This window comes from Lycorma delicatula, chromosome 5, assembly GCF_047948215.1.
Source record: "Lycorma delicatula isolate Av1 chromosome 5, ASM4794821v1, whole genome shotgun sequence".
In the NCBI taxonomy this organism is placed as follows: domain Eukaryota; kingdom Metazoa; phylum Arthropoda; class Insecta; order Hemiptera; family Fulgoridae; genus Lycorma; species Lycorma delicatula.
The window spans coordinates 5,613,170-5,636,904 of record NC_134459.1 but is presented as its reverse complement, the minus strand read 5'-3'; the positions used below and the strand labels follow the sequence as shown (position 1 = coordinate 5,636,904).

General features: G+C 33.4%; 1 protein-coding gene across 4 annotated transcripts in view; it reads right to left on the bottom strand.

The window, feature by feature from the left end:
• The window catches only part of Ppn (proteoglycan-like sulfated glycoprotein papilin), a 531,917-nt gene that overhangs the window by 138,728 nt on the left and 369,454 nt on the right, over positions 1–23,735 (bottom strand). For all 4 annotated transcript variants that reach the window (XM_075365575.1, XM_075365573.1, XM_075365571.1 and 1 more), the window contains exons 6-10: positions 17,223–17,373; positions 14,117–14,240; positions 7,885–7,965; positions 5,461–5,633; positions 2,398–2,533 (exon numbers count right to left, since the gene is read on the bottom strand). In XM_075365575.1, the coding sequence (XP_075221690.1) occupies positions 2,398–2,533; positions 5,461–5,633; positions 7,885–7,965; positions 14,117–14,240; positions 17,223–17,373 (665 nt within the window). The remainder of the gene's footprint in view (positions 1–2,397; positions 2,534–5,460; positions 5,634–7,884; positions 7,966–14,116; positions 14,241–17,222; positions 17,374–23,735) is intronic.

Below are 23,735 nucleotides of genomic sequence, written 5' to 3'. Positions count from 1 at the left end.
CCACAAAATCTCACATCTATTTCTGATAAAAGTAATTGTGTCAGACATTAGTCACGTGAAGCTGAATTTTCTAATGTAGTATAAACTTCAACACATGTAGTGTTGATGTTATTGCCTTGCTGTTATCTGCATCTGAATTTTTATCATTAGTATATATTTCTCTTACATACTTTATTTTGTTGTTTAAAGAAAGGGTACCTTGCCATTTTAGTATTGATTTCTAACCATTACTTTCCCTTATCACAATCTTCAAACCCAGGAATTGAACAAAAAGATTAATCATCTCATTTAGCATTATCCCTTGTAATTCATACATCAACCAAAAAATAGTGAAAAATGTGAATTTGATTATTTGTTCATATTTCTTCTGTGAAAGTCCACAATTTTTCCCATGAATTTGGTAAATTATGTGTAGAAAATAATTAAGCTCTTGATTTAATAAAAAAAAAAAAGAAAAGAAAAAACAATCATAATTTCATTCTTGTCATATATTTCATAAGTGAAATATTGTGATTTATTTTTTTATGAAGCTCAGACATATGTATATATTATACAGTATGACGTATGTTTGATAAATCTGTACAAAGTTAAGAAAAAACACTTGTGGTATACATTGTTAAAGTCATATTTAAGGCAAAATTGCAAAGGAAACTAAACATCAATAAGAACAGTTTACAAATTGTTTGGTTATTTTCAAAGCAGCTGTATGAGCTCAAATGATACTGAACATTCTGGACTGCCTGCAGAGGTTACAACTGCAAAGAATATTAAAAAAATCCATGACATGGTGATGAAGGGTAGAAGATTGAAAGTTTGTGACATCTTAAGACAACAGGCATTCAAATGAATGGGTGCATCATATTTTATACGAACATTTACATATGCAAAAACTGGTCTGAAAAATGTGCAATGTTTGCTCATGCTTGGTCAAAAGTGTGAAGAGTAAACTTTTCTAAATTAGGGCTGTTTTTATGCAATATGAATTTTTGCACAGTTCATAACAGTTAATGAAACTAGGATAAATTATTACTGACCTACAATCAAGAAACAATCAAAACAGTGGATTGCAGTCAGGAAAATTTGCTCCAAAAAAGGCAAATAACATCAATTAGCGGGAAAGATGTTGATCACTGTCTTTTGGGATGCTTGTGGCAAAATATTCATTCCAGATTTTCTGAAGAAGGGTAAACGATAACCAAACAATATTATACATCTTTGCTGGACCTTCTACATGAGGAAATTAAGAAAAAAAAGTCTTTTTTTCTTAATTTCCTAATTATACATTTTACATTTGGTGAAAACGAAAGGTTTTTCCCACAAGAAAATGCACCAGCTCACTCTTCTGCGATTATGACAGCAAAATTATTAAAATAAAAACTTTTACAGAAAAATTCATACAATCCTTTGGAATCCCTCCTACTTTCCAGACTATACCTACCTAAAAATATGAAGTAATGGGTTGCAGAAAGAGATTTAAGCAAAATGATAAGTTATTACCAAAACATTGCCTATCAGGATTTGGATAAACATGTAGTATTTTTGGATAAACTTATAGTATTATAAGGATCGAAAAATTTGATCTGGGTAAGTGTACAAACTTGAATAGACTACATTAAAAGATTAAGAAGATTTTGTTTTTTTACAAAGCATCTACAAAAGACACATAACAGTACAAATTTATAATCATAAATTATAATACTCATACTGTTAAAGGAACTTCTACATGAGGAAATTAAGAAAAAAAGACTACATTTGGTGAAAAAGAAGGTTTTTCCCACAAGAAAAACATAGGGCAAGGCATTAAAAGTCAATACTAAAAATCTAGTAAATAAATGTTAAAATTAAGTATTGGATGTAAACAATGCTTTAAACACATAACACATAAGAATATGATTTATTCCTTTTTAAAGACAAGAGTAATAGCAAACTAGAGTAATTGCTATTACTTGTTTATTATCTGATTTTTTTAATACTAGAGTAAATTAAGAAAATCAGATAATAAACAATCAGAAAACTTGAGTAATGATAAGAAGCAAAGCTGAAAGAAATAATATGCTAAAGACAGATATACTATACGCATAAGTTGAAGCTAGAACTTAACTTTTGAATAACAAGTATGTTGTCCAAAAGGCTTGAAAAACTTGTTATTTTTTGTATACTGAATTTTTGCTCTCCTGACTAGATTATTTATTAATCTATCAATAATTTAAAAAATTACTTATAAAAACTGCTCAACATTCATATTCTTTTTAGTGTTGAGTTTCCACTGAGCCATCCAGAAACAGTGCAAAATTTTAGAGACAATATTAAAGAAAATCAATTGGAAATTATATAACATAAAGAAAGATCAAGAAAACAAAAGAAAGGTATTTTTATTTATTAAATAAACTTATTTACCTCCACCACATGTAGCAGAACAAGGACCAAAATCTCCACTAACCCATACATAACTGTCTGGATCAGTTTCCTGAACACGTCCTTTAGGAATACTGTATTCATATTCCACACCAGGGTTAGTTTCTTGATAAAGAAGCTAAAACATAAAAATTGAATTATTGTCTGAAATAGTTTAATAATCACTCAAAAACAAATTGTATTTATTTGTTCATTTAAGGCTACCATAGGTAATTAAACCTAAGTATTTATAACATTTCCCTATGAATAAATGAATTTTCTAGTGAGTGAAAGTGCCAAGCTTGACTGCGATCGAATTCACAATTCTTCATATGAAAAGAAAAGGTACTTCATTGCAGAGATCAGCATATTTATTGAAATTATATAATTAAGTATTAAACCACTTAAATAAAATCAACTTAATCAATGATGGTTGAATGTATTGTACATTACCAGTTATTTCTGACTTAATGTCTGTTTTCGTAACCAAAATTGTTCATAATTAACGTACGTACAAATTATAAGTTCAGCGGGAATTTTTAATAAACAGCCATAACTTGAATTAGTCCATCTGCACTTCATGTATTCATGCAATCAAATCCAGATGAGAAATGAATGTAAGTGAAAATCTGTATAGCGGGATTAGGGGGAATGTTTTCTGGGGATATGAAATGGATATCAAGGGTTTAATTTAAAACCGATATAAATTTTCTGCTTTGGCTACTATAAAGAAATTCTTAAGGTCCCAATATATTCCAAAAGTTTCTTTACCTATCTGACAACAACTCTTTTCATTGGCTAAAGGAGACCTGGAAATGAAAGCAATTAATTTTACATTCCCATCTGTACACTACTTGGTGTGACAGGATATCTCTAGTCTGATACGCCTACTGTTAGTAGCCAAGATAACTGGTAGCTCTAGTTTTAAGTATTCTAATGTTATATCACTTGTTGTTACCAGTAATAATCTATTAAAGGGTCTTCTTGGATTACAGGTATCGTTATGTCTGACTAATAGAGTTCAATATGGCTGCTAAATTTGGAATGAACTTATTGAAATGATTTGTTACTTCTGAAAGAATTTGAAACTGTGAAATATTTTCAGGTCATTTTTATACAAGAATGACATCCATTTATGCTTTCCGTCGACGACGGACCCCTTGGTGAAAATGATTCTTACACTGATTCAGGTGCTAAGCAAGGAGCAACAGAACACATTGATGTGGTGGATCACCAGACACTCCGGTATTGCTGGTAACGAGGCTGCGGATGAGCAGCTCGAGCGGCTGCTGAGGAGCCTGAGCCCGATGGAATCCCCGTCAAACCTGGCGATGTTAAGTGTCACGTGTCTGCCTGTGTCAGACGTGAGTTGCACAGAGTTTGGAGTGGGTTAACCACAAAACTTAACGCCGTAAAAGACTCTCCTCGCAAGTGGACCACTCCACTTCCGATCCAAAGGAGAGGGCAGGTTGTTATAACACGGTTGCAAATAGGGCATACGAACATAACGTCTAGTTATATATTGACTGGCGACAATCAACCAGTTTGTGAGGGGTGTAAGCAACCGTTGACAGTCAAGCACTTATTGGAGGATTGCATCGCGGTCTGCGTCATCAATTCGAAATAGAAGGAGGAATAAAGAGAATTTTGAGAAATGAGGAATGTGCTATTAAAGACTTGCTGCTTTTTCTTTATACGGCCGGACTCTTCTATTGCATTTGAATTTAATTTTCGGAGGCATGTCTTCGACATATACTCTATGTCAAGAGCGGATAGTTAGATTTTCCTTTTCTTTGTTTTATTTTTTTTTTTTTTGCCCCATTCAGATGTGTAAACTTTTATCAACGTGCGTGTACTTTTTGTTTTGAGAATTGACAAGGGCATTGGACATCTTGGCAATCGATGCCCAATGACAAAAAAAAATATAATAAAGACAAAAAATTCCACTATTAAGCTTAGCAATAATAGTCAGTTCTAACATTTAAAATTGTGAATTAAATATTTTAAAAGTTTACTGTCCTTAAGAAAAATAAATTTTTAGTATTGTAAACCGCATCTGTCATATCTTCCAAGATGCATTTAAAATAATGATTAAAAATTGATACGCAGATGTATTTCCCATTGTAAATGCTGGTTAGTTAAATGGTTCATCCATGTATCAGTTGGTTGATTAGAGTTAAATATGGCTTTGAGTGTTGGCTTTTATTCTTATTTCAAATCATTTATTTTCAAGATACTACTTCCTGAAACATTGTAGGCATTGCAGAACCATCTGGTTAAAGGGAGATGCAAATTATCAACTTAATTAGAGCCTTCTAAATATTTTTGGTTAGTATATATAATCCATCTATGGTAGGTGTCTGTCTCATGTCAGCTACTTCTTTTCAATATCCTAAACAGAACCTGATGATTCTGTGATGTTACAATATAAGAGATGATTACAACAGCTTTATGTCAGTGCTACACTAGCGCTCCTTGTGGTGAGAAGGAGTACTATTGACAGTATATTCTCTTAGCCACTAGTTCATTTAGAGCATTTTTTGGGTGGGCTGCAACAATTTTGTTAGGGAATATTATTATTTTTTAATTGTAAACAAATGCTTAGAAAAATAAGATCTTAATTGGGCAAAATTTTGAGATGATGACCTTGCTGTACAGCCTCACTCCCTTGACCTTTTAAGTTGTAAATTTAATGGCATCAATGCCCCATAAAGAAGTAATCTGACCAAGTTTAGTCAAAATTGGTCCAACACTTCTGGAGATATAAGAAGTGCAACACCGAACACAGACGTATATTCAAACATCTGGAAAATTTCCATCTGGTTTTATGAGTTTCTTAGGTATCAAAACATCAAGATCCAGTGAAAACTGTATATGCCCAATTGGACCGATTACAATACTTTCCATTTTAAAGCTATAGTTCTGTTATAACGCTAGATGGGAAAGTACCAATTATTTAGTATGACGATACACCTTTACAAAATATGAAATTATAAAATAAAAAAAAAGATGAATAAACCTAACTATTATGAATAGAAACATAATTCAAGGAATTACAATACATACCACAATATATAATGATTCAATTGTGGGTCCCAAACAAGTGATTGTTTCTGGAGCAAAGAATGCATGTGGTTTTCGTTCATAATGAAATATTGTTCCAGCAAATCGAAAACTTCTAGGGAAATCAATTCTCCAATTTCCATTCAGGTAATAGTGCCCAGTTGTATTCCTTATTGCTGTCAAAAAAAAAAAAAAAAATAAATGATGTAATTGACCTTCTAATTTCCAAATTAGAAAAAATATTTGGGCTGTTTTACCATGGAATTAAAGTTATCAAAAAAATTTAAACAAAAGATATATGAAGTTATAGTAAAAGCTAATTAATCCACATTAAAGTAGAGAGGTTACTCGATTAACTACTAGAAATATCTGAGTACATGACTGTAACATGTAAAGTACATATTTTACATTACTGAAATACACAGCCTTTTTATCAGGATTAAAATTTATTATTGGATTTCTTTATGCAAAGAACGAACTATGTTAAAAAGTTACTGAAAAGAGAAATAATCAAATACTACATACTAAAAATTAAAATCTCAGTATACATTTCAGTTATTAAACAATTATTATTAGTAGATAAAAAATAATTAAAAATATAATACATTATCAGCAGATAAGAATTAAAAATAAAAGTAAATTAATTTAAAAAACAAAACATTAAAAAACTTAATAAATATAAAAAGATTGACACTTAAAAAAGCAAAATAAAAAATTTCCATTTGTAAAAAATTATATAATTATACATTTATAATTATTTTTTTAAAAGCAATTATTTTAATAACCATACTTCTCTGTACCAATACAAATTAATTTATTTTTAATAGATCAACCCTAAGTAGAGAACAATTAAAATAGGATGACTTACCTACCTTATTTCATTACATAACAGAAGTGCTTTCGCAAATTTGATTCGCATCATCAGCTGCATACATTATATATATATATATATAAAAAAACCATCAAAAACTTGTAATTTATGACAAATACCGCCCATTCAATTATAATTTTATGTTAAAAATATTTTTAAGTAATTAAATTTCTTTTTTTTAATTTTTAAATTAAATTTAACTTATACTTTAAAACCATACAAAAATTTAAAACCTTTTATTTAAATTAAAAATTTTAAATTACAATCCCAACAAGAGATAAAAACATAAAATATAAAACACTTAAATATAAAAAATTGTTTAAAATTACATTTATATAATATCATATATAAGTATACATAAGAAATCTGTTCAAAACGTATTCAAAGGCCACAAAAAAAATATATAGTTTACCTAGTGTCTTCCAATCCTATTCTCTTTTCAAGTAGTTCTCTTGTGATTCCACACATAACCCAGCGGTCCTTCCATTGCTGAAAATATTTTTCACAATCCTCTTTTGGAATGGCTGTTGTCACATTTATCATTATGTCCTTCTGGCTCTCAAATTGGGATCATTTCATTGGCAGTTCAAGGAGTTCAGGGAATAGCCCAGAATCAAAAGGGCCCACAACAGGTTATTAAGGAACCTAGCAAACCTGAGAAAAATTTGTGCTTGACCAAAAAATCCAGGATTAAGCATAAAAAATGAGCGGGAGTATTATTTTTTTGCAACTGTCATTTGCATGATTCCTATAGGTCTTGTGTCTTACAGCAAACTGAATCAGAAAGACAATGCAAAACCTACAGATAATATTGTTTATTGACAGTTTGCCTTCTGGTGCATTTATGTAATGTACTACCATGATAAAAAAAAAATATTCAATATCTTTTTTACATTGCTCTTCATGTTTTCACTTTCTTTTTTCTCAAGGATGATGGATGGGGATGACGGGGATGGATGTGAAATGTCAAAACAAATCTCTTTCTGTTCAAACAAAGCAGCAAATTTTATGGCCAATCTATGTTTCCCCAAATCATCCATTAAAATCATCACTAATCCCAATGTCATTTGTAATTTCTTAGATGGTCAACAAATGATTTTTCATTATCAAACTGAGTACATTGTTAATAATATTCTGATTTTAGTTTGTAGACAGCCTAGCAATATGCTGGTTACTCTTAATGTTCTTTCTAATTAAATAAAAGCAGATAAGATAAGAGTTTTACAAACTGCTTCCATACAAAAAAAAATCATGTATATAATTATAGATTTTACAATGTTTCATTTTCATTTCTTGATTTGCTTTTTATCAAATAAAAACACAATATCAATCCTAGTTGACTGTAAAGGATTACTACAAATATACTTGTTCATCACTACCAATAAGTAAATTCTTATTCCAAATAAATTTGTTTATATCTGCGGATGATTACAACTAAAGTGCTCTTCTAGTTTGAAAATGGTTCTTGAGTGTTTCTCTTTACTATTTTATCTAAGTAATGTATAAACTAGATTTCAATAAAAGTTCTATTTTGTGTTTTTAACTTGATTTCTTACCTAAATAATTGTTAGATGTCTTCACTTCCCGAATTTTAATGTTTATAGCACCAGCTGGTATGAGAAGGATATCATTGTAACCTTTAACAAACAATAAAATTAATATTAATATAGCATTCAAAAGAATAAATTCTTAATACATAAACAGAACTGAAAAATGTTTATCTCACTGTCCTTATAGTTGCAGCAACTATAAAACAACATTATTAATTGATTATGAGAATTGTATAAGTAATTATAATATTTACTGTTTTCACTACGAATTTAGTGTGAAAATAAAGATTAATGGCTGTAAATCAGTGTTTTACAGCCATAATAACATAATATGTTACCAAGAATTAAAAAAAAAATAAATATAGTATAAATTAAATTTACACAGAACTGCTATACTCTGAGGAAGATACCGAACTCTTCCTTAAAATGCTGATTCTATTTGCAAAATGAGATAGGGCAGCAGTTTGAGGGGTTTACTTTGTCTTTATTGGTTTTAAGTATTGGTACGACAATGGCTTCTGATAAGACCGAAGAGAAAACTTGTGAGGACAATAGTCTATTATAAATACACAATAGATGTTGTAGTGCTAGGAAGTTGTGAAAGCATACTGAGACGAATGTTGTCAGATCCAGGGGCGGTGTCACGTGAGTTTTTAAATGCGTGTGACAACTCGTTGGATGAAAATGGATTGTTTAATTCCCCAACCGAATCACCAACATTTAACAATAATACTTCAGTCTGAAATTCGTACATTTGAAATTGATTATTGTATGATGAGGTGAGGGACACCGAACAGAAATAATCTGCCAAAATAATTGCCACTGTAATAGGTGATGTAAGGAGTTCTCCTTCATGAATGAGTCCGAGAATGGATTGTTTTGGTGATCCACAGGTTGTATGGATCTTTTTCCACACAGTAGACGTAGGAGTAGTGTGTGAGACAGTGTTCATGTATTTTGTTCACTGTCCAAGAATACTCAAGGACATATAGCTCTAGCCCTACGGTATAAATTTAAATGTTCAGATGTAGGCCTGTGATTAAATTTGGGTAGTGCCTGTCATCAGCTGCTAATAGCATTTTGGCAATCATCATTCCACCATGGAACGGAAGGACTTCTAGGTTTACCCGATGTTTGTGGGTTATATCTGTTAGCATTCTAAAGTATCATGGATGTAAAAGAGGAAAGTTGATCAAGGATGTCTGCATCATCGTCATACTGTGATGGAAAGGCTTTATGATAACCATTTCAATCTGCCTTTTCAACAATCCATTGCTGTGGCTTTTTTTCCACCTCACGGTTGACACCAAAAGCAATAATAATTGGTCTCTGATCACTGCCGTGAAAGTCATCACAAACATACCAATTAAGACGAGAGAGTAAACTCAGTGTGCATACGAAGAGGTTGATGTTGGGCAATGTACCAGATGATAAGGACATGAATGTGTGCGATCCATCATTCAGTGGACAAAGGTCCAAGTCTTGTCTCAATCTGTTTATCATATTTTCTCGAGAGGAGCAGAAATATGAGCCCCAGGAAATATGCTAGGCACTGAAGTCTTCTACTATTGATGACGGTGATGGGATTTGTGTGAGAAGATTTGAAATTTCTAGGGCATTGAACTTAGAGTTCAGTGAGAGATACAAATTGCAGATATGCAATTTGAAGAGGATAATTTCAGGAGATAGCCACTATATAGTCACTATAAGATAGAAGAATTATTTCAGGAAAATATATAAAAGTTAGTTGTATGTAATCCGGTTTTTCTTTTTTGTATTTTTGATTTTAAAGAACTCTGATGCCCTGGGGTCAGGTGGTTTTTCAACCATATCCTCCAATATACAAGGTGATGGAGGAGGAGATTTAGTCGCATGGGATACCACAGGTGACATCCCAGAGGGTGTGTTTACGTGGGTTCCCTTAACAGGGAGCTTATTAGATGGCTTACTGCCAGCTATGATTACTCCTGCCTGTAGGTAAAACTTTTGGGACAGGAACTTTCATAGGGATCCCACTGTTGGATTCACTAACTGAAATGAAAGACTTTTTGTTCATCTTTGTCAGCTCTGAAATAGTGGCTATAAGTGATGCAACTTGATCAGATAACATCTGAACAAGTTTTTTTAGCTCTTGCAGGATCCTCACGGCTGATTACTTAAATTTGTAGGAGCTTGTTTTGATGTAGCGGTGGCAAAAGATACATCTGGTTTAACCAGGTTCCTTGAGTTAATTGTTTTTTTATATTCTCTGCATGCCACAGGAAAAGATAGCTTCTGCTCGGTAGAGATTCTAAGAATTGCCTTTTCTTCCTTAAAAGTTGTGCAATCTTGGGAGTGGGCGTATGCAAACCACTGCAATTAACACATTCCATCTTCTTGTCAGTTAGTTTCATTGTGGCCTTCCTTAGCACATATAGCACAGATCTCTGTTTCCGAGCACGATATTGGTTGTATAGTGACCATATTCTTGGTGTTTAAAACATTGTTGAGGGTTGGGAATGAAAGGTTGTACTCAAACTGAAAGATAACCAATTTTTATTTTTTCTGGTGAAATTGAGAAGTTGAAAGTCAGTATAAGAGAAGGTGTTGGTTCTTCCATTCCGTTCTACCTTTTCATTATTCACTTCACTTCTACAACATCTTGGGCGTGAAGCTCATCAGTTATTTCAGTGATATCTATATACATAAGTCTCGGCAAAAAATTACTCCCCAACTTGTATTTAGGGTTTTGTGGCATTCCACACTTATATTTATTACGGAGACATAAGATAGATCAACTCTGCTTATCATTAAATGTTTCAATCAGAATTGATCTGTCATGTAATTTTCTGATGTTCTTTGGGGAACCACATGCACCTGTTATAACTCTGTTTATCAAGAAACCTTTTAGAGGGAGCCACCTTCCTGATTATTTTGAAGAACAACGAATCGAATATTTTTATATTTCATGTCTGATGCTTTGCAATTCTCTTCTGCAGGGCTTTATCCTCATCAGACAAAGCTGATCAAGGCCTCTTTACAAGACTAAATTTGATGGTTTTTTCAGACTGACCACCAACCATCATGCCATCATGATTTATATTTGGAACTGAAATTTTGGTCCACAACTGGGTTTGTCCCGGTACCCAGAGGACATAGTTTGAGACTCACTACATAGAGCCATTCAACCATCAGCACAATAGTTTCCACCTTGAGTTATGGTTGCGCTTTGTAAGATGTCGCGACATCATGTATGTGCAAGAGGAAATAGTGTAGAAAAGCTGCAGAGGCTAGGCCTGTTTGGACGCCAACCCCCAAAGTCTTAAAGAATAAGACTCCCCATCAGGGTAGTTCTGACCTGGATGGTGGAGTGGGGGGTTAATGTTCAGTGTGTTAGAAAAGAAGAATCAGCTTGGTTAACTCCTCTGCTCTGTTCTGTCATCATTATGAGTAAGAGGTTCCATCATCTGTCATACAACGTATAATCACAAACTTTTTAACTAATGAAGGTGTTAAAACCATGGCAATTTCAACTTGTTTAAAGGTACAGTTTGGGGATGCTACGTGTCCTAAAACTAAGCGTACACATGGACCAGATAATTTAAGGGCGGGTAAGAAAGTGTAGAAAACAAAAGTCATGACTGACGCCCAAGGTCGAGTCTCACAGCTGACAACATCCATGCCATTCGAGAGCTTATCGAAGGTGATTGCCAGTTCACTGTTGAAAAAATCAGGTCAGAAATGGATTAGCTATGAGAGTGCTCAATCCATTACCACTAATCATCTTGACTTTAGAAAAGTGAATGCTTGATGGGTTCCGAGGTTGTTGACCGAAAATCAAAAACAGGTCAGGTTGGAGATCTGTGAAAGATTTCTGAATCAATTTCAGTAAGAAGGGGACGACTTTTTTGAGGCACATCATCCCATGTGATGAAACATGGGTCCATCATTACACTCCAGAGTCAAAAATGGTGAATAAGGAGTGGGGCAAAGGAAGGATGAGAGCTGCCCAGTGAAGGTCAAAACCTGTCTATCAGCCGGAAAAGTTCTTACAATGATTTTTTTTGATTTAAGGGGAATTTTATTCACTGATTTTCTGCACAATCAACTAACGATGAATGCGGCTTTTTATTGTCAGCTGCTACAATCAACAAAAACCTACTAAAACAAAAGGCAGAGTATGCCCATCAGAGATGTCATCCTCCTCCATGACAATGCCAGGATGCACCCCACGATTTTGACAAGGGATAAATTGAAAAAATGCACTGTGAAACCCTCAGCTACTCTCCCTACAGTACAGATTTCTCCCCTGTGACTACTTTTTGTTTGCACCCTTCAAAGAATTGCTTGGAGAGGAACGATGTGAAAAAAATTATGTTGAGGAGCACGTGCACAATGGTTGACAACTTTTCCTCAAACTTTTTATGAACAAAGAATATTCAAGCTTCCAAATCATTGGCAGAAATGTATAGATTGTGCAGGAGACTATATAGAGAAATGATTTAGGTATGAATTGTGCATATTATTATTAATCAATAAATTTATTAAAAAAATTACAGTTTATATTTAATTCACCCTCGTAAAACTTACAGTAATTTTGAAGAACATATGTTATCTAAAATATACAGCGTACAATTTGTAATGAGTATACAGAGTGATCATAAAATATTCACTGCATTTTAGGGATTAATAAAAAAATAACAAATAATGTTCTTATGTGCATGTTTTATTGTTGAATAGAGCATTTTAAACAGTTTTGTTTACAACACTTATTAACTTCAAATAAGTTCCACATGAGCACCTTTTGTGGTGCGTAAAATGTTTAAACGATATTCAATTTCACATCATACATTACAAAGAATATTTGGAGTTATTCCGTCAGTTACACCTTCGATTCTTTTTTTAGTTCAATGATGTTGACAACCTTCATTGCATACATTCTGTCTTTGACAAACCCCCAAAGAATGAAATCAAGTGGAGTAACATTGAGGGGGCCAGAGAATTGGTTCATCGTGGCCAATCCAATGTTGAGGAAATTATCCATGTAGGTAGTCCCTAACACATCAACCCAGTGTGGTGGTGTACCATCTTGTTGGAAGTAAATGTTGAGTTGCTGATCAATTTGTGGTACTGCATACTTTTGTAACATGTCTAGGTAACTAATGCTAGTAACTATTGGCTCAGCGAAAAAGATTGGTCTGATAATCAGCATAATCAGTTCATGCACACCAACATTAATTTTTGGGCTATCATGTTGTGTTTGTCAAACGGCATGAGGGTTCTCACTACCCCAAATTCGACAATTATAACTTATGTGACCAGAAACATGGAAGGTAGCTTCGTCAGAGAAGATTACTTTTTCTAAAAAAGCATTATTTTTATTCATGTTTTCAAGAATGTCCACTGCAAAATTGTAACGGCGTGGTTTATCATCATCTTCAATTGAATGCACCAACTAGATTTTGTATGCATGAAGTTTTAGGCTTCACTTGTACAGAGCCTTCACGATTAACTATAAAGATAACCTAACTATAAAACTAAATATACTATACTAACTAACTATAAAAATAATCAAACTATAAAAATGAAATAACATTTCATAAAAAAGTTATATTTTGCTGAAATACAAACAATGAAGAGAAGTAAAAGCACAGGGTACTTAAGTATGATGCAAGTGAAAAGTTTGTTTGTGATTGACATAAAAATGAAAACTTTATTAAAACAATTCCATGTAACATACTTCGTGATTATGAAAAAGTTGTTGGCTTAAATTAGAAAACTACATGGAAAAATGAGTACATGCAAACCATATCTGACTGGCTGTATTATTGCATTATTATAGATTGCACTATTCATTTGTGTATACTGAAATGGACAAGAGATAATTTCCAAACAGAAACATTAAAAAAGAGATATGAGTTATTTTTTTTCTTAATAGTATTTATTTATTACAGACCAATAAAATTTATTTTATATCTTAAAAAAGTAGGAGAAAGGTAACTGTAATAGAGAGTAAGCCTGTTGCAAATGGACAGAATAAATAATACTAATAACAATATAAAAACACATTACTTTTTCTTTTACTCTTTTTTTGATCAAATATTAATTAACATTATAAGTAGTGTTTTTAAAACCTAGCATAAAAAAAATTAAATTTTAGTTTCAATGAGAAAATCAATTTATTTATTAAACTTCTGCTTCCAAAATTTCAACATATACTCTAGAATTTACAGCATTTTATATTTATAATTGTACTTACCAACTTGGAGATGATCATTGTGTAAAATCCCACTGAATGTGGTGCAACCACTGTTATCCCCTCCGCATTCACGACACTTGTCTTCACGAGCAGGCGACCCTAACATCATGTCACAACCAACTGGCTGAACAATAGTAATATATAAAATAATTTAATAAAACCAATCAGTAGTTTTATAAAATATATAAATAAATAATTATTAGTATTCAGATGAAAATATTGTTTTAATGATCAATGTGTATTAAAGATAAAATGAACTAATTAATTCTATAGTAATAATTTTTATTTGGACGATGAATTACTTAGTTGGAAGTTTATGCTTTTATATATAAAGAAAATGGCTGTTATAATCTACAGTTTTTGGCCTAGTTTGTTTCTCTATTGCTGCCTATCTTTAGATAATTTTTATATTTTACAAATAAACAAAAATCACTCAGCTAATTACCTGAGACAAGAGTCCTGTACAACAATAATCAATTATTTGATTTTTCAAAATACAAAGAATTAAAAGAACGCAACCCACAAGTGTTGTAGGCAGCAGTATATAAGGGTAAAAAGGAAATATGAATAAAGTTTTAAAGGTACTTTCATGATTACAAAAACACAAAAGAAAACTCTTGAAACCTTATTTTAGAAAAACTGAATAATGAAAATTAAACCCAAACAAAATAAGAATTATAATGGTGTAAAGAGTCCATCATTTGTTTCCTAGAAGTGATAAAAATGTAAAAGTACAAAAATATATTTGTTCATTAAGAGCTGTTAATGTAACAGCTAATAATCCCATTGGAGGATGTCAAACTTGACCCATACATACAAGTTATAGTTGTGGTTGTTGTTCTTGGTTTTGCTGTTTGCAGCAGGGGTGGGAGGCATGACTGAGATCTGTTTTTCACTGATGATGGGCGAAATGCGGACAGGGAGCACTAATCCCTCCTTCTGGGAGTCGAAACCGGATTGAGGATGGGCTGATGTAAGCTTAAACTAACAATGTTTTGCACCTCACTCAGTGTGAGTCAGTCACTTCAGCCTTTGGTATGGGTAAGGGTATTGCACCCCTTGCTGGTATGTATGAGCCCTGGGATGTCAGTATAATGGGTCAGGCAGGACCTGACTCCCCAGCTTAGATTAAATCTGTGGGAGGCAGCTGTGGGAAGGGGAACCCAGGCAGGATCAATGATCTAGGGCACACCCAGTTGGGTGTGCCCATCCACCCGCACCTTGTGACACATTGACTGGTGACACTTTTTCATGGAAACTTTAACTTCCATGATTTCTGTGACAGAGGGTCTAGTAAAAACCCTCGTCCAGGAGAGATCTTGTCTTTGTAAGCAAAGAGAAGGAACAATGCTGAGTTCAGTAATATAGAAAAGAAGGATCAAACAAAGTTTTGATCAAAAGGTAGTTAGTGATGTCAAAATATTTGGTAATAAATAAGAAAGAAGTGGATTTTACCAAGATCAGCCCTTTTATGATTGCTTAAGAAATCATGGAAGCTGCAGGAGGACCTATTAAGGAGATATGGAAGATTGTTATGGGACTATTTGTTGAGACTGTCAATGACTTACAGTTGTTACAGCTACTCAAAGCTAAGAAGATGAGACTCATTGGCATTGAGGCTGTACCACATAGTACACTAAATAACTCCAAGGGTGTTGATGTTTGCAGGGACTTTCTAAACTGCACAGAGGAAGAAATTGTAGAAGAATTTTATGGACAAGTAGTTGTTGCATGACAATGACTGAACATAGAAACAGAGAAGTTGTATCCTCCATATTGCTTGTCTCAATGTTTAGCAAACTCAAGAGTCCTGAATAAATAAGGGCTAGCTTTCACAGACTGGATGTTCATCCATTAATCCCAACTTCCTTGTGGTGACCCATGCTACTTCCAGATGACCCATGCATGGATCTGCTGGTTTGTGTCAACTGTCATGGGCATCACTACATGAGACCATGAAACTTTGATTTATGATGAGGAAGTGGCAATCCGGAAGGTAAGACCATTCAAAAGGTCAGCTACTTTAAAGCTAGAAAAGTCATGCTCAGCAGATCACCAAAGGTTGCATCTTATGGTGTGGTTGTGGTTGCTACAGATCCTGCAGCTTCCTTTAAACTGAAGGACATAATCTCTGAACTGGCACCAGCTTTAGGAAACATGGTTGAAAGTATCATCAATGACAAATTGAAAAGTTGGTCAATCAGACAAACCAGTCCAAAGCTGGACACAGAAAAATGCAGATGTCTCAAATCAAAAGATTGTTACACAGTCAAGGACTGAACCTTCGGCAGTCAAAAGGTGAAGGAAAGTGAAGCTAAACCACAGAACAGAAGTAAGAGCATAATGAACCAATAGTAAAAGTTGAAATAGAGAAAATCCCCTTCAGGGAATCAGCAAAGAAGATGATATAATGATAGAAAAGGTTGATTGACAAGCATCAATGGAGCCCATGAAAGCTTGGGGGTCTCTAAAAGAGAGGGTGAGCTCTTTAGCCACCCCAAACATTTTAGTGGTAAGTACTCGCACATCAAGCTTAGACTCTGATGCAATTACCACCACACCATCTATGTCAGTATCATCTGATGCCAATAGCAAGACATCCTTTGTGATCTACAGCAGAGGATCAGAAGATTCTATCTCCAAAGTATCACACACCTTGGAAACAGAGGTGAGGCTGTCGGGAGGATGGAGAAAAGAATGAAAGAAGGATGGCCTAAAGGTAAACCTAGGCAATAGATGGTATTGAATTTTTTATAAGTTTTTTGACTAATTTTCATGAAGGATGAGTTTTTAAGAATTACAAGATCTTTACACCTGGTTTTGGAAAATATAACAACACTTCTTTGAAATGGAAGGGCCCCCCTATACATCCTTGCCAACTTGTGTCTTTTTTATGAGGTTTTAATATCATATGGCAATTCTATTTCTGGATGATCTGGGTGACAAGACTAGTCTTCTAACTCCGTCACAAGATATGTTATCAGGAAGGGAAAGAATTTCTTTTCTTTGGGAAAAGGGCTAATGACAACAATAGACAATGCCTGTAACCAGCCAAAAATAAAATCTAACAAAAATGAATTGAAATAATGAAATAGTGTTTACTGACCAAGCACTTTCCATTAACACAAACATCGAGTTTCTCTTCTTCACAACGAGTACCATCTACTACTTTATCTCTATGTCTGTAATAAAATCGTTCACCTTTTGGCATACAATTCAGTTCACATTTATTTGGTGCTTTTATATAAGGTATCCAACTGTAAGAAAGATAGAAATATTACTGATAAAATCAACAAAAGCAATACACAATTAAGTAATAAAATTTATATCAGATAAAAATAGAAAGATCGTCTAGCACATCCAATTGTCCAGAATTTACTTTTTTAATGTAAAGGCCTCTTAATTGTGATGTTGGGATTTCAGAGTAAAGCAAACATGTTGCGAGTGTGTACTACTGATGTTACAACTATGAAGTTATGAATCTGCAGATAAACACATAACCTCTAACTCTGTTCTGTTTCTTATCTTCTAATAAATAAAGCTTATAATACTATCAACAGCATACTATATCAAATGTAAGAGAAAGTGTTTATTAATCAATTAAAAAATTGATGAGTAAGAGGACAATGAGAAATATGCTACAGTAAATTTTTGTTTACAAAGCATAACTGAACATAATATCCCACAAATGATACTAAAAGAGGTAGATTTATATTACTGTGCAGAGTTCATCCTGCTCAATTCTTTTTCTTTGTAGAAATAACTCTACGAAGCTGTGTAGCAGTGAGTTGCTTGAAATTATTATAGCCAAATCCTAGACTAAACGAAGGTTATCTGAAAAGATTTGAGCCTCAACATGAAGATGGAAGCACTTGTCAATATAAGTTAGGGAATGTATTAGCGCATGTGTTGAAAGGCACTCGCTAAAATTTCAGCCATTTTGGATGTTAAGTTGTTTGATAATCATTTGAGTAAATGATTGTGAGTGTTTTTGTAAAAATGTTAAAATCTAATATCGTGCTGTAATTAAATACTTACATTTGAAGGGCAATATGCCTATGCAAATTAAAACCAAGTTGGACGCTGTTTACGGGGACTCTGTCTCATCATTTGTCACCGTGAAAAGATAAGGTTAGGACAGTTGAATTTAAACATGGTGGTACCAGTTTGGTCAATGATGAGTATTCGGGACGGCCAAAAGTTGCAACCACCACCGATATCATCGAAAAAGCTCACGAAATGGTACTGGACAAGCGACGAATTAAGATTATAGAGATAGCAGAGGCTATGGACATATGAAAAGAACGTGCTTGTCATATATTAACTGAAGAATTGGGTATGCGTAAGTTATCCGCACGTTGGGTTTTTGACCAAAAACGTATTCGAATGAACATTTCCAAGACTCTGCCGGAGCAGTTTAAGCAAAACGAGTCAGATTTTTTGCATCGATTCATAACTGTAGTTGAAATGTGAATCCACCGTAGTGGTGGATTCACATTTCAGGAGTGTAGTACTCCTGAGACGAAACAACAATTAAAACAGTGGACTGCAAAGGGTGAACTGGTCTGAAAATGACGAAGATGGTTCCATCGGCCGGTAAGGTGATGGCGACTGTTTTTTGGCTTAGTAATGGAATTTTGTTTATCTATTATCCTCAAAAAGGTAAAACAATAACGGGACAGTATTACGCACAATTACTTGACAAGCTGAAGGCAGAAATTCCAAAAAATGACCACATTTGAAGAAGAAAGTACTTTTCCATCAGGACAATGCACCTGTTCACACTTCCGACGGTTGCCATGGCTAAAATTCACTAAAATGGTTAAAGTTCATTTTAGCCATTAAAATGGCTAAAATTGCACTTTGAATTCGTTGACCACTCATCGTATTCACCAGATCTGGCCCCAAGCTACTTTTTCTTGCTTTCTAACCTTTTTGAGATTTTCATTGGTCGAAGAGGTTATAGCATACGTAAACGCCTATTTTACGGAGAAAAACGCCAGCTACTGTTTGGAAGGGTTAAAGAGGTTAGGGCGTCACTGGAAAAAGACTTGAAGGAGACATTGTTGAAAAATAAAACTGTATTTGACAGAAAAAATATAACTTTCTATGTTAGGCTCAAAACTTTTCAGACAACCCTCGTATAGCAGCCCAGAGCGTTGTTATTTATTATTTCAAGATAAGTTTTATTCTTCAATTCAATATATTAGTAATATTAATATACTAATTATAATACTAATTCAATGTATTTGTCATTTTTATATGAGGTCAAGCAATAAAGCTCCATAAGACCTATAAAATATGTTATAATTTACTGGATTTTTTACTCCAGAAATTAGTAGCAGTTAAGCTAAACAGAGTGATGTTTCATAACAATAATACATTTTCTCACCAAAAACTGTTTGTACGGACAAGACAGATTGTGCTGACACATTATCTTAATGGAGAAAATAATTCTTTTTTTAAAATTTGATACTTTTCACTTTGCCAGATCCTTAAAATATTAAAACTTTTTGTGAATTAGTGAGGTTCGGTGGGAAGAGGAAGGCGACTTTTGGTCAGGTGATTTTAGAGTAATTAACTCAGCTTCAAATAATGGACAGGCAGGAGTAGGTTTCATAATGAACAAGAAGATAGGGAAGAGAGTAGAGTATTTCAAAACGCATAGCAATAGAATCATTGAAATAAGGATAAAATCAAAACCTAAACCGACAACGATTGTTAACGTCTATATGCCTACAAGCGCCCATGATGATGATGAGGTAGAGTGTGTATACGAAGAGATTGATGAAGCAATTAAACACGTAAAAGGAGATGAAAATTTAATAATAGTTGGAGATTGGAATGCAAGCATTGCAAAAGGCAAGGAAGGAAATATAGTGGGTGAATACGGGCTGGGCAAAAGGAATGAAAGAGGGGACCGACTTATAGAATTTTGCACGAAGTATAATTTAGTAATTGCCAACACCCAATTTAAAAATCATAATAGAAGAATATACACTTGGAAAAAGCCAGGCGATACTGGAAGGTATCAGATAGATTATATCATGGTTAAACAAAGATTTAGAAATCAACTCGTGGACTGCAAAACTTACCCTGGAGCAGACATTGATAGCGACCATAATTTGGTGATAATGAAATGTAGATTGGGGTTTAAAAACCTGAAGAAAAGGTGTCAGATGAATCGGTGGAATTTAGAGAAGCTTGAGGAAGAGGAGGTAAAGAAGATTTTTGAGGAGGACATCACAAGAGGTCTGACTAAAAAAGATAAGGTAGAAAATGTAGAAGAAGAATGGGAGAATGTTAAAAAGGAAATTCTTACATCAGCAGAAGCAAACTTAGGCGGAATAAAGAGAACCGGTAGAAAATCTTGGGTTTCAGACGATATATTGCAGCTGATGGATGAACGTAGAAAATATAAGAATGCTAGTGATGAAGAAAGTAAAAGGAACTATCGGCAATTAAGAAATGCTATAAACAGGAAGTGCAAACTGGCGAAAGAAGAGTGGATTAAAGAAAAGTGTTCAGAAGTGGAAAGAGAAATGAACATTGGTAAAATAGACGGAGCATACAGGAAAGTTAAGGAAAATTTTGGGGTACATAAATTAAAATCTAATAATGTGTTAAACAAAGATGGTACACCAATATATAATACGAAAGGTAAAGTCGATAGATGGGTGGAATATATTGAAGAGTTATACGGAGGAAATGAATTAGAAAATGGTGTTATAGAGGAAGAAGAGGAAGTTGAGGAGGATGAAATGGGAGAAACAATACTGAGATCTGAATTTAAGAGAGCATTAAAAGATTTAAATGGCAGAAAGGCTCCTGGAATAGACGGAATACCTGTAAAATTACTGCGCAGTGCAGGTGAGGAAGTGATTGATAGATTATACAAACTGGTGTGTAATATTTATGAAAAAGGGGAATTTCCGTCAGACTTCAAAAAAAGTGTTATAGTCATGATACCAAAGAAAGCAGGGGCAGATAAACGTGAAGAATACAGAACAATTAGTTTAACTAGTCATGCATCAAAAATCTTAACTAGAATTCTATACAGAAGAATTGAGAGGAGAGTGGAAGAAGTGTTAGGAGAAGACCAATTTGGTTTCAAGAAAAGTATAGGGACAAGGGAAGCAATTTTAGGCCTCAGATTAATAGTAGAAGGAAGATTAAAGAAAAACAAACCGACATACTTGGCGTTTATAGACCTAGAAAAGGCATTCGATAACGTAGACTGGAATAAAATGCTCAGCATTTTAAAAAAATTAGGGTTCAAATACAGAGATAGAAGAACAATTGCTAACATGTACAGGAACCAAACAGCAACAGTAACAATTGAAGAACATAAGAAAGAAGCCGTAATAAGAAAGGGAGTCCGACAAGGATGTTCCCTATCTCCGTTACTTTTTAATCTTTACATGGAACTAGCAGTTAATGATGTTAAAGAACAATTTAGATTCGGAGTAACAGTACAAGGTGAAAAGATAAAGATGCTACGATTTGCCGATGATATAGTAATTCTAGCCGAGAGTAAAAAGGATTTAGAAGAAACAATGAACGGCATAGATGAAGACCTACGCAAGAACTATCGCATGAAAATAAACAAGAACAAAAGTAATGTAATGTAGTAGAAATAACAAAGATGGACCACTGAATGTGAAAATAGGAGGAGAAAAGATTATGGAGGTAGAAGAATTTTGTTATTTGGGAAGTAGAATTACTAAAGATGGACGTAGCAGGAGCGATGTAAAATGCCGAATAGCACAAGCGAAACGAGCCTTCAGTAAGAAATATAATTTGTTTACATCAAAAATTAATTTAAATGTCAGGAAAAGATTTTTGAAAGTGTATGTTTGGAGTGTCGCTTTATATGGTAGTGAAACTTGGACAATCGGAGTATCTGAGAAGAAAAGATTAGAAGCTTTTGTAATGTGGTGCTATAGGAGAATGTTAAAAATCAGATGGGTGGATAAAGTGACAAACGAAGAGGTATTGCGGCAAATAGATGAAGAAAGAAGCATTTGGAAAAATATAGTTAAAAGAAGAGACAGATTTATAGGCCACATACTAAAGCATCCTGGAATAGTCGCTTTAATATTGGAAGGACAGGTAGAAGGGAAAAATTGTGTAGGCAGGCCACGTTTGGAATATGTAAAACAAATTGTTAGGGATGTAGGATGTAGAGGGTATACTGAAATGAAACGACTAGCACTAGATAGGGAATCTTAGAGAGCTGCATCAAACCAGTCAAATGACTGAAGACAAAAAAAAAAAAAAAAAAAAATAACTTTTTGACCTAAGATATCCACTCAATCATGATAATCCACTGCATACATTGCTGCTTAGTTTCTGGATCATAATAAAAAGATCCAAGAATTATGTCATGACCTTTTCAATGTGTGGTTGGTGTTCTATTTTTCAAGATGTCAGAAAAAATCCTTCACATTTTAGTTTTATTCCACTGTGAGGAATTTTGTATCTGTTTTGGCACAAATATTTGTATTATTTAAATTATTATATAAAATTAGTCTCACAATTTCCTCATTTATCATTGTCATGTTTGCTATCGTTTTAATATTCAGGTGTTAAAAGTTTTGAACAATTCTGTTAATTTTCTTTTTGTTGTTGTCTACTTTCAAAGTGATTCGGCAATCAAAATTGTCTTTGATATTTTCTTGGCCCTCATGAATCTTTTGAGGCACTCATAAACAAGTGAACATGATAGAAATCATCCTCATAAAACATTTGAAACATTTGAAGTGAAAACACTTGAAATTGATGAGCTGTTTATTTTCAACTATAGTTAAAAGTAGACCTGTGAAAATTATACCTTAGGTGAACCTTACAAATTACTTAGTTGAACAATCAAAACTAGATTTTTGAATCAAGTCTTATATGGATCTATGTGAGTTAGCATTAAGAATATAACAAGTTCTGATGAGAGAAATATTAGTATTACATCCAGTTACGGAGCTTATAACAATAAATGGATTATAACAAAACATAAACAGTTAAAGTTGTAACCTTGTATAAATTTTTGTCATATACAAATGAATGCATACATGTTTTTTATTGCAATAATGAAAGTAGAACTGTTTTATTTTTATTAAACTAGGATTTTTTTTTATTACATTCATGGTTACTACTGTTACCATATCATCATCAATTAAAAGTTTAGCAAAGGGAGAAAGTTTTAGGGATAGACAGTAGAACTACCTGCACAAAAGTTGGCACAAAAAACTACTAGCAATCAGCAAAAATTTTGCACGGTACTAGGCCAATTGAAAACATTGTCAGTTTAATATAGATGATATTTATAACCAAAAATACATATGATGCTATTTAATTAAAACTAGTTTAGTATCCCAATTAATATTATTATTTTAAAGTACTTTAAATAATTATTTTTGCTATTCACTTAATTGCTGTAGCTCGCAAATTCTGAAGTCGCTGTCGTTGGTAGATTCTAAAGAGCTTGTATCTGATTCTGAATTCACATTTATCACGAAATTTATATGCACATCATATAAATGTTTTCATCTTCAATGTATTCTTTTTCAACGTTGACAACATGCTTGCAGACATCGCTCCACTCAGCATCAGACACTATGAAATT